Source organism: Chanos chanos, chromosome 11, assembly GCF_902362185.1.
Source record: "Chanos chanos chromosome 11, fChaCha1.1, whole genome shotgun sequence".
NCBI lineage: Eukaryota > Metazoa > Chordata > Actinopteri > Gonorynchiformes > Chanidae > Chanos > Chanos chanos.
The window spans coordinates 22,953,298-22,965,803 of record NC_044505.1 but is presented as its reverse complement, the minus strand read 5'-3'; the positions used below and the strand labels follow the sequence as shown (position 1 = coordinate 22,965,803).

Genomic DNA, 12,506 nt, shown 5'->3' with positions numbered 1-12,506 from the left:
AACAGTTATCCTCTGATATTACATTCATTTCAGCACAATCCGCTGTCAAGACGAAAAGAAGGTGCTCTTCGTTTGGGAAGAGCTCCCCTGTCAGAAGAGCCCTAACACCTAAACAGAGAGTGACAGGGAAGAACACAACACACTCTTCACGCAGGAAGAGCCTCAGAAGCCAGCTGTGTATCAGAAGACACCAGCGCATTCACACAGGAAAGAGGCCATACCACTGCTCCCAGTGTGGGAAGAGCTTCAACCAGTTATCAATTCTTCAATCACACCAGCGCATTCACACAGGGGAGAGGCCATACCACTGCTCCCAGTGTGGGAAGAGCTTCAGTACTTCACCAGGTCTTGTAAGACACCAGCGCATTCACACAGGGGAAAAGCCATACCACTGCTCCCAGTGTGGGAAGAGCTTCAGTACTTCATCAGGTCTTGTAAGACACCAGCGCATTCACACAGGGGAAAAGCCATACCACTGCTCCCAGTGTGGGAAGAGCTTCAGTCGGTCATCAGGTCTTGTAAGACACCAGCGCATTCACACAGGGGAAAAGCCATACCACTGCTCCCAGTGTGGGAAGAGCTTTAGTCGGTCATCAGATCTTGTAAGACACCAGCGCATTCACACAGGGGAAAAGCCATACCACTGCTCCCAGTGTAGGAAGAGCTTCAACCAGTTATCATCTCTTCAGTCACACCAGTGCATTCACACAGGGGAAAAGCCATACCACTGCTCCCAGTGTGGGAAGGGCTTCAGTTATTCATCAGCTCTTCAAAGACACCAGCGCAGTCACACAGGGGAGAGGCCATACCACTGCTCCCAGTGTGGGAACAGCTTCAGTTGGTCATCAGATCTTGTAAGACACCAGCGCATTCACACAGGGGAAAAGCCATACCACTGCTCCCAGTGTGGGAAGAGCTTCAACCAGTTATCATCTCTCCAGTCACACCAGCGCATTCACACAGGGGAAAAGCCATACCACTGCTCCCAGTGTGGGAAGAGCTTCAGTCGGTCATCAGATCTTGTAAGACACCAGCGCATTCACACAGGGGAAAAGCCATACCACTGCTCCCAGTGTGGGAAGAGCTTCAACCAGTTATCATCTCTTCAGTCACACCAGTGCATTCACACAGAGGAAAAGCCATACCACTGCTCCCAGTGTGGGAAGAGCTTCAGTTATTCATCAAGTCTTGTCAGACACCAGCGCATTCACAAAGGGGAGAGGCCATACCACTGCTCCCAGTGTGGGAAGAGCTTCAGTGATTCATCAAGTCTTAGAACACACCAGCGCATTCACACAGGGGAAAAGCCATACCACTGCTCCCAGTGTGGGAAGAGCTTCAGTCGGTCATCAAGTCTTAGAACACACCAGCGCATTCACACAGGAGAGAGGCCATACCAAATGTTCCCAGTGTGGGAAGAGCTTCAGTGATCCATGGAATCTGAAAAGACACAAGTGCAATCACACAGGGGAAAAGCCATACCACTGCTCCTAGTGTGGGAAGAGCTTCAGTTATTCATCAGCTCTTCAAAGACACCAGCGCATTCACACAGGGGAGTGGCCATACCACTGCTCCCAGTGTGGGAAGGGCTTCAGTGATTCATCAAATCTCCAATTACACCAGCGCAGTCACAACGGGGAGAGGCCATACCACTGCTCCCAGTGTGGGAAGAGCTTCAGCGATTCATCAGGTCTTGTAACACACCAGCGCAGTCACACAGGGGAGAGGCCATACCACTGCTCCCAGTGTGGGAAGAGCTTCAGTTGGTCATCAAGTCTTAGAAGACATCAGCGCAGTCACACAGCGTGTTACCAGAGTGTTACCTGTTCAGTGGGATTTTGGACCAGTGTTTTACCTGTTCAGTGTTAAGAGCAGTGGTGGAATGTAACGAAGTACAAGTCCTTCGTTACTGTACTAAAGTACATTTTTCATGTATCTGTACTTTACTTAAGTAGATTTAGTTGTGGGTACTTTTGACTTTTACTCCACTACATTTTACAGCAAGTATCTATACTTTCTACTCCACTATATTTCTACAATGCGTTGCGTTACATGTTACAGTCAAATTGTGTTTTTTTGTGTGTTAGTTTTAAAGTAGTCATTGGCGAGCGAGAGGGGAATTGGTCCACTGAGCCAATCAAAGCGGGCAGGTAATGTTAGACCCTCCTTCAACACGAGGGGGGCGGCCCGCAGCAGCAGCTTCAGCAGCAGCACTGACCGGTGATAAAACCGGTGTCTCCCTCGAAAACACGAGATACTAGTTTTCAAAAATTCGCCGTCAAATTTGAAGAAACATATTGAGGTAAATTAAGTTGCTTAACGCTACCTGACTTTTGCATGTTAAATGAATTTAGGTTAGTGAAGTCTTATGTAGCATTAGCTAGCCTCTTGTTCAAATGCACCACTAGCAACAAGTCAACACAATTAAATTATTATAATCTAGCGTTAACTGGCAAGTAACACATGCATGTTGCTAACGCAATATAGTCTTGGTCCTGGGTATTTGCTTGGATGCTAGATCCCGGGAACAGCGGTGGTTATGTTGCTTGTGCGGCTAGGGGCTCTTTAGCCCTGTGCTCCTTCAGAGTTAAGGTTTAAAATTAGTTGGTATTATAGAATGACAGGATTAACATCGTAGTAATTACGTTAAAGATACCTTTGTCTTAATTACGCTAAAATGGAATTTAAAAGTCAGACTGTCAACCCTACTTGCCATGCTTATATCGAGCCAAACGAAATTTCCATCTCCCGTAAGAACAGTCTGGCAAAAGTATAGATTTCGTAATAGATAATATGTTGAAATCCTGTGTTAGGATCAGTGCCTATTCCTTTGTTAGGTGTGTTTAATGCCCCTTTTTTCAGGCAGACAACTTTGACTTGAATGTGTTTACTGCAGTCAGTATAACACAATGGTTTTGCATTGTGTTATATTGAGTTTGGTTTTATGTACAGTTCAATAAAAACTTTCAAAGGTATAATCAGTCCTCTTTCTTATTTTGCTTAATGGCATTTAACTCTGCAGGTCACCCCTGAAATTCTGATTCAGAGAATCGTAAGTCCAAGTGTGAACTGTGTCACAGAGGGTAAACACTAACAATAACCTTTCAAATAACTGATATGAGATTGTCTGCCAGTGTTATCAGTAGCATCATCTGTAGCATTGTTAATTAAAATGGCACAGCCCATACTATTGATGTATTAAACAAAATATACATACAGTAGGCACACAATGATATTGTAGACCATTGCATTAGGGAATACATTCAGCAAGTACTTTTACTTTTAATACTTTAAATGTATTTAAAAGCAGGTACTTACTTTTACTCAAGTAGAAAGGTTAATGTGGTACTTTTACTTTCACTAGAGTACATTTTTGTCTGTTTATTTGTACTTTTACTTAAGTACAGAGTACTTCCTCCACCACTGGTGAAGAAATACGTACACATGTCATGTCATTGTTCCTCAGGTTACATTAGAATGACAGAGGATTCATTTTGTCACTGTTACTACTAAATAACAAGTTTATTGTTCATGAGTTAATAATAGTGCTTTGATTAAACAGTTAGTGATAGACTTAGGTCAGTTAAAAAATAGTACCTAGAATTCAGTTGAGCACAAAAGCAAAAAATAGAACTATTTTCCATGATGCATTTATGTCTGCTGATGATAAATGTAGATTTGAAGCACGTGAGCGAATGTGAATAACTGTCGGCTCTTGTTTTTATGACCAAACTTCAATATTAAATCTTAGGTTCTGGCCACTGTTCATTCTGCTCATCTGGGATTGAGATTCCATTCTTTCTTTCTCTCTCTCTCTCTCACCTCTCACTCTTTCTCTCCCCCTCTCTCTGTGTAGCATTTGCTCAGGTTGATGTATCCGTAAACCTTAGAAGCAGCCGAGTGTTTTTAATCTCGCCTGGCTACATCCCTTGGCTTTGTGTTGTTTTACGCTTGAGTGTGTTTTGGGGTTTTGATTTGGGCTTCATTAAGTGCTTCCTCTTGTACCGTTTGAGTGAACAGATCACGGCCCTCTTCTGTTCACGCGTTCAGCACTGAAGGCTCACGCTCCCAGGATGAGCCGTCTACCAATAGGATCTTTGGCTTTGGCCGTGGACTAAGCTCTCTGGCCCTGTGTGCCTGTCCGTTTACCAGCCCAGTCCCCTCTCTGTCCCTCCTCTTCCAACTATAACTTAACAGGACCCCTGTGGATATCCACCTAATAAACACAAACCTCTACCAACTCCACAGAGGGCGAAGATTTCTCTCATTCTTCACAGACTTCATTTACATTTCTTCTAGGTTTGTCTGCGTCCTCACTTTGTGTAATCGCTAACCCACACAGACTCTGCAGTGACTCTGCATCATAGATGTATGTACATACACACGCACACACACACATGCATGTACACAGACATGCGAACACACATATATGAACTAATGAGCAAAAAAAAAATCCATGAGACAAAAGTATCTGTCATAAACTGTCTCAGTGCCTAAACTAATGATCCAGCTCAGAACAGCCTCAACAGAAATACAAAGCTGAAAGGAGAACAGGACGGCTACTGTGTTTCAAAAACTAACAGGGTTTAATAGAAAATCAGCCCGGGAAAAGCCAGTATCACACGTGTTAATTTTTTTCCATTTTCCACACAAAATTAAAACATGAACGGTTCAGTTTTCATCCACAGAGCCATTTCCAGCCTCCCAGAGACTGTAACAAGCTCTGGAGACCAACAGTTTGAGGTGCTTGAATGGCAGGTTTGGGAGGACTTACAGTGTGAGGTGCTTGAATGGCAGGTTTGGGAGGACTTACAGTGTGAGGTGCTTGAATGGCAGGTTTGGGAGGACTTACAGTGTGAGGTGCTTTGATGGCAGGATTCTGCATAATGTAACTGTGGTTATATTAGTCCAGATGTCCGGAGAACAATCTATTCATTTGCCCTGTTTTTTCATCTCTTTTTGAGGATTTATAACTTTGATTTGTGACTTGTAACAGTCTTGGTGGAACCACAGACTTTGCGGAATGTATCAACATTCCAAAATTCCAACAGAGGCCTGTTGAGGAGGAGTGTTAGCACCATGGACAGTGGCTAACTGTCAGGAGGTGGGACCCTGGACAGCTCCCAGCTCTTAACGTTACTAAAGTTGCTACTGTGTTTATAAGCATGGAGGAGAATCAGGCATACAGCTAGACCAGATGAGGTTATATACAGCTGAGGTCATAAAACCGCAGACTGACGGGAACAACTCCAACACAAATGCAGAAACAAAGCTGTTTAGAATGATTTGGGGTTTTTTTATTTGAACTAAACAGGATGTGGGCTACACAGCCTGAAACGTAAGGTGATGCTATTTCATCGTATTTTTTCTTTAAAAAATTTGAACCAATATATTAATTTTGCATTGGAGCCAAAAACATGGGGGGGTCTTTGGGGAGGAAGACTGTCTCATGCCAGGCACCTTCAGAGCAGTTTATTGTCTGACTTTTTCTCAATGAGGACATTTCTGCTAGTGGGCACATGACAGAAAGAGAGACACAAACCAACAGACCAGTCATTCATTTTAAAAGACAAAGCAACAGACCAGTCATTCATTTTAAGACACAGACTAACAGACCAGACATTCATTTTAAAAGGCAAACCAACAGATCAGCCATTCATTTTAAGACACAGACTAACAGACCAGACATTCATTTTAAAACGCAAACCAACAGACCAGTCATTCATTTTAAAACACAAACCAACAGATCAGCCATTCGTTTTAAGAGGCATGAGGGAAATAATGTTGCAGTCTCTTCTTGTAAACTTAATCCTAATCTGAGTTTGAGATTAATATTAATATTGTTAATATGAGCTAACTGATCCTCTGTCAGTGGTGTGTCTCTAATGAAGATAAACTAACTGATCCTCTGTCAGTGGTGTGTCTCTAATGAAGATAAACTAACTGATCCTCTGTCAGTGATGTGTCTCTAATGAAGATAAACTAACTGATGCTCTGTCAGTGGTGTGTCTATAATAAAGATAAACTAACTGATCCTCTGTCAGTGGTGTGTCTCTAATAAAGATAAACTAACTGATCCTCTGTCAGTGGTGTGTCTCTAATGAAGATAAACTAACTGATCCTCTGTCAGTGGTGTGTCTCTAATGACACAGTCATGTCACTCCTTACGCTCCCTCGCTCCCTTAAAGGTCACATGGAGTCTGAGCTGATGTTCCAGGACCCAGTCATACACACTGCCTGCTACTGGCTCCTGAATTTTTTCTCAATTTATTGTTAATATTTTTCTTTTTTGGATTATGCCAGTCTAAAGTGTAAACTCTGTGAGGCAGTTTATGTGTATAGGTATGTTGGAATTGTATGGAAGTCACTCTTCACTAATTAATTACATTACTGTCATCCTCTTCAGCTGTCTACTTCACTCATTTAAGAGGATTAGTAGAGTCATGGAACTACGTCAGTGTCTCACCCTGGTCCTCTCTTCACCCCTCTAGTGAGTCGTTTGCTTAACATCTGTTACTTCTCTCAGCACCTTCAGCCTTCACCTCTATCTAATGCCCCTTTGGACTATTGCTGGGTCATTAATTAACTCCACCCCCAAACTTCAGCACCTTCAGCTTTCAGGTCAGTAGTTTGACCCATGATCAAAATGTCCTCCCCAATCCAAAGGCTTAGTATTTATGATTTACTTTGGGCTTTGTGCTTTGTGCTTGTCATCAGTCAGTATAAACTGCACTGGTAGTAAAATTCTGTCAAAAACTTATCATCAAGAATCATGATGAAGAACAGCCAGTGACTACTCACCTGCTGACCTCACACCACACACACACACACACACACACACAAAGAGTTAATAATAATCACACACAATCACATTCAGTCATATACAGGAGTGTGTATAGAGACCAAACATATAGTCACATTCAGTCATAAACAGCAGTGTGTACTGAAATTTCAAATGAACCCTCTTGATTTGGATGATGAATTTATATCACTGTATAAAACCGAACATGAATGACATAGAGAAGAATATTGCATTGCCTTCTGCCGGGTGACTCTGTAACTCTTCAGTCAGACAGGTCCAGTTCACCATCAGTCCAGTTAGTCTGGAAAGTTTTCACTCCCTGGTTCACAGGAACTGGCTCAGTTCCTGTGAACGCATGTTTAAAATCCTAATGATTCTTGTGTAGGTAACTCCTTGCTACTGCCAACGCTACTGACAGAGGATCAGTTAGTTTATCTTCATTAGAGACACACCACTGACAGAGGATCAGTTAGTTTATCTTCATTAGAGACACACCACTGACAGAGGATCAGTTAGTTTATCTTCATTAGAGACACACCACTGACAGAGGATCAGTTAGTTTATCTTCATTAGAGACACACCACTGACAGAGGTTCACAAGGCTCCTATGGAGGGAGGAGCTGTTTGCACCACAGCACCTGTGGACGATTCAGGTAAAGTAAGACATGTCCATCACCCCATGTTAAAAATCCTGATCCCAATGGGCTCACCTGACAACATTTCACCCTGTATCTAATGTCAGTCAGTTCCTTGTCACGCTGTATCTAATGTCAGTCAGTCTCTGGTCACCCTGTATCTAATGTCCGTCAGTTCCTGGTCATCCTCACTAACTGGGTCACTAGAAGTCGGGCAGACACTTTCTGTGCAGCTTTCAGAAAGAAAAGGACATTTGTTAACCTCAAGTGTTCCTTAGTAATTAAAGTTGCTGTTGTGTAAACTCTCTTCCTCTTTTTCACCCTTCTTTATCTATTTCTATCACTCTCACTCTGCCTCTCTATCCCTATCCCCTTTGATCCCAGTTCTCCCTTTTATGGAGAAGACACGGACAATATCCCTAAGCCTATCTAAAATGACTTCGACTCTGAGTAAAACGAAGTTTTCATCCTGACAATTCGCTAACTTAGCTCACTCGCCGTCTCTGAGAATGCATGCGCCATTGTTACCTCTATTAGGCTTTCGGGCACTTTCGCGGTCACGTGTCTTCGGTAACGCCCATTTCTCCTTAACATATATTTGCATATAGGCGAACTCGAAAATGAAAAGGCAAAGTGGGAAACGAAAACGCAATGCTGCTTTGCCTTTGCATTTTCATTTTGGCAGATACAGCGCGTCCATGTCGAAAATTAAATCGCAAACTGGGATTTTGCCACAGGATTATCAACTTTGTCTTTTCGTTTCCATTTTGTCCGATTTGTACCGCCAAATCTGTTAACAGGAAAAGACTAACAAATGAAATGAAATGACAAAAAGATATTTTAATTTTATTTTTATTTTCGTCAGAAAAGACTCGTGTTTGTCTTGAAAATGAAAATGAAAATCGAGTTATGTAATTTTATTTTTCATTTTTGCAGGATATGTGCGCACAGGTTTTGAAAAAGAAATGTCAAACCGGGGTTGGAACTTTCATTTTACCATTTTCATTTTCATTTTCATTTTGGCATGGATTACCTCCCATAGGGGGTTTAGTAGTGAAATGCAGTTATATTCTTTTGCCATAGGATGTCAACATTGCACCAGAGTGTTGCTAGGGTATGGTGTTTAAAGTCGCCATAAGAACGGTGGGAGAGGAGCTTTTGAGTTGTGTTAATTTGTCTTTATTATTTCAGTTCATTTCTAAATTATTTTATAGCTTATGTGTTGAACCATGTTTTTGTTTAAGTTTAGTTGGAATGAGAGCGATTTCAAAAGCAGACACGAGAGTTATGAATTCAGAAACTTTATTCATTCATTATGTCACAATCCCACAAACGTGATAAACGACACTTTGATATGATCTAAATTCTTTCAAGAAAGAGAAAAATCTGGGATTGATATTCATTGATGAACATTTTGACATGAAATAGTTTACCATCCATACTACCAGACCAAGATGAAGAACAAGTCGTACTTGTGATTAGGAGCCTCTACATAATCTTCCACAGTAGCATCAGCTCACTTCCACCTTTGCTGACTCTGGCAGGTCTAGTGGCAGCTGTCTCACAGAGGTGCTGATCATACCAGCTAATAATCAGAGAATGGCTCCCTCAAGTGGTACAGGGTCAAGTTGCAGCCACAAATACTTCTGGTGCTTGTCCGGCTGCCACAAGACCGACTGCCTCCTACTGCCCCTGGCTGGGCAAAATAATAGGACTACTGTGATATGAATAAATTTCTCAATAAAGACCTCGGAGTAAAACACAGTTCAAGTAGTCTTGACATCTTAATGCATTTAACAACAATGATGTTCATATTCCATTGTGTTTCACCAGGACTTTTTTGATCCCCTTCTTATTGTTCTTGTAGACATCTGCTTCACCACTGCTTTCAGTCTTCCAAAATCTGTTAAACTTTTTTTACTTTATTCTAAATTTGTTATTCATTGTGAGGGAAAAAGACATTAAAACACATTAAGACAGTGTCCCTTACTACTCATCTATTACTTACCACACACTTACCTCTCTTGAGCTCCATCATAATGTGTGGGGGCTTTGTACAGTGTACAAACACGTTAGTGGTCTTCTCACATTCTTACCCTGGTACAAAAGCACACCTCCACCAAGAACTTCATTCGTTTTTAGGAGGCCTGTCTCAGCCTTCTCATATGCAAACAGTACCGAAAGAAAATGCCCCGTTCATCCGGAGGCATCTAAAAAGCCAAAGATTGGACATTCAGGGGCTCTAAATTCAGCTGGTCACTTGTTATACAGAGTCAATTTGTCAACTGTCATATTGTCAGAGGAGTGACCGTTTACATTCTGTATTTCCCTGGTAATGCTGCCCGTACCTTGGTGATGGGCAGAAAGTCACAGTGCTACAGCTGATCAGGCCTGCATTCTGATGCTACGCAACAAACAGGCAATAAATGCAGCCAACACATGGAAAAACAACCAGCATCTTAACATCTTCAGGTATTAGTTGAAGAGCAGTGAATGGTGAATTAGGTTTTTAGACACAATGATGGTGAAAAACATTTTCTCCTCCTTTAAAGGAGCGGTGGCTGTTTCTCTTTCCTGGGCAACAGTGCTAACATATTTTTCATCGAGCTTTTGTTCTCATCTCCTGTTCTCCATGGACTTTTCCCTCCACTCGTCTGTCAAATGCTGTCTGAAAAGTCGCTCTCTGTGCAAGCTGAGGTGAGGCCCTTGGCCAAGGGAGGGAACATGGAACCAAGGTGCAGTTTCTCTGGGGCAATTAATTGGGTTACATGTCTTGATCAAGGGAACAATGCTAATGTCCTACAGAGGGTTAACAGCCCTGCAGCCACAAAGGCTACCAGCCCTGTCCTTGGATCTTCATTCTCACTTTAAAATGTATACTTTCATATTAACGGATCAGCAAGTGACCAGCAGTGAGGACGGTCCCACCAGTATAGTAAAAGTGGTGAGAATAAGTACTGCATTTATGATGATGATGATGATGATGATTATCATTATTTTTAGTAGTAGTAGTAGTTGTTTTTGTAGTAGTAGTAGTGGTAGTAGTAACAGTGTCACATAAAACTCACCTGAGTTCCCACACATATAGCATATGCTCCAGTTTTGATTACCTGGAACACACCTGGCATTAGTAAAAGTTGGGATGGAGCTGGAGGTGCAGATGGAGTTTTATCATGTAAGGCTACGCAGGGGTGAAATGTGCCATAATATCTTCTCGTTCTCTCAACTATGGCACACTAATTTATACACTACAAACTCGCTTTCAGGTAAGTACTTAGAAATGAAAGTGATCTCTTCTCTTAACTGTAGAAAATGTGATGTTAATACCTGGATCAAAGTGTTTGTCTCCAGGCTGATTCAAACAGGATGTTATGGCTGGTTTATTTTCAAAGCATAATTGTATAAGGACAACCTGTGGTTTTTTTGTGCCTAATAAAGCCAGCCAATGTGAACTGAAGCTTTTGATTAAATCTATCATTTGCCTGAGTCTATCACCTTGTAATTCTTCAAAATTCCATGACACCTGTATATGTATTATATGAATTTACTGTAAAAGTATACCGCATGTTAGGTTACCTGTTGCACAGTTAATTTATTTCTCCCTTAATTTAATCACTGTAAAACTTTTTTTAACATGGTATTTTAGTGTCAGGTCTTCTTGGCTTGCTTACTGACAAAAAAAAAGTGAGAAAAAGACTCCTTTCTGATGAGCCATCCCTGACTGATCCTACTGCTGCCACTGTGCCCCCTCATGGACTTTGATGGTCTTTGAACCCAGAACTGGCCTGTGTGACACCCTGTTTCACTGAACACAAACACAAAGAAAGGGATTCATGTCATTACAAGTCAAACAACAACCTGTTTGCCTGCATTTGAAATGACTCCTATAACTGACTGAATCTCTTTCACTCTGCATACCGCACATAATCATAAATGAACATTCAAAAGGAACTTTCAAAATCTCTTCAATTTTTCTTTTTTCTCACTTTTTTTTTCACTTTGTTATTTTTAGTCGTGAGGGAAAGCATTAAAATGTATTAAAATAGTCTTTAATTCTTCTTCTGTGACTTAACACACATACCCACCTCTCTGAGCTCCATCATGTCCTGCAGCAGGTAGAGTACATGTGACGATGGCATGCCTTCTTTTACAGCTTTTTCAATGGACGTTAAATATAAGTCCATCTGAGGCTATTTGTGGACAGAAGACAGATATCACAGAGAGAGAGAGAGAGAGAGAGAGAGAGAGAGAGAGAGAGAGAGAGAGAGAGAGAGAGAAACTGGTCAGTGTTGATTTACACTGAACTGAATGAGATGTCAAATAGACATAATTTGAGTCTCTCACACATCAGTCACAGCGATAACCTAAAAGTGATTTACCTGCATTTTGCCATCGTTAGGCTCCTGGCCGACTGTGGTCAGGAGCGTGGAGAGGCACTGCAGGCTCAGTTCACTGAACCTCTCCACAAGCCTCTCCACACATTCCAAAATAGTCAGCTTGGCAACCATCTTCACTTTGAAGAGCTCACCAAGGAATCTCACATTCCCAATGGAGCTGCGACAAGCTTTCTCTTTGGCTTCTGCCAGCCCCTGTTTTGTCTGCTCCCCTGTAGCCTGCATGAGAGAGAGAGGGAGAAGAGCAATATGTCAGAAAGCTTCACAAAATATTCCAAAAGTTCAAATACCTCAGTCTGCAAATACAGCATGCAAAATAAGTGATCGAGCAAAAAGACATGGAATTCAGTGCTGATGGGATGTTTCCTCACTGTGTGTGGATGGCTACCAATGCTGATGACTCTAACTGCTTGTGTACCTTATCAGATAAGAAGGTGTGCATCTCAACCTTCTCAAACTCTGCCTTACAGCGCCGAAGCAGGAGTCTACGGAAGGTCACAGTGCTGTAGGGCCTATCTGACATGGGCACTTCTATCTGCAGTATGAAAAAGACAAAAAAATGAGATGGGGAATATGCAGGAGTCCAAGCACAGTCTACAGGAATGTTTCCTCTCTACAAATCATAAGGAACAACGCCAATAAGACAAAATGGACCACTGCTATAACTCAAAAATG

General features: G+C 41.9%; 2 protein-coding genes across 2 annotated transcripts in view; one reads left to right on the top strand and one right to left on the bottom strand.

Annotated features, from left to right (window-relative positions):
* Positions 1–12,506, bottom strand: part of LOC115823849 (uncharacterized) — a 664,236-nt gene that overhangs the window by 192,170 nt on the left and 459,560 nt on the right.
* The window catches only part of LOC115824128 (uncharacterized), a 247,675-nt gene that overhangs the window by 93,283 nt on the left and 141,886 nt on the right, over positions 1–12,506 (top strand). The window contains 2 exon segments of the mRNA XM_030788234.1: positions 188–1,400; positions 1,402–1,805. Coding sequence (XP_030644094.1) covers positions 188–1,400; positions 1,402–1,805 — 1,617 coding nt within the window.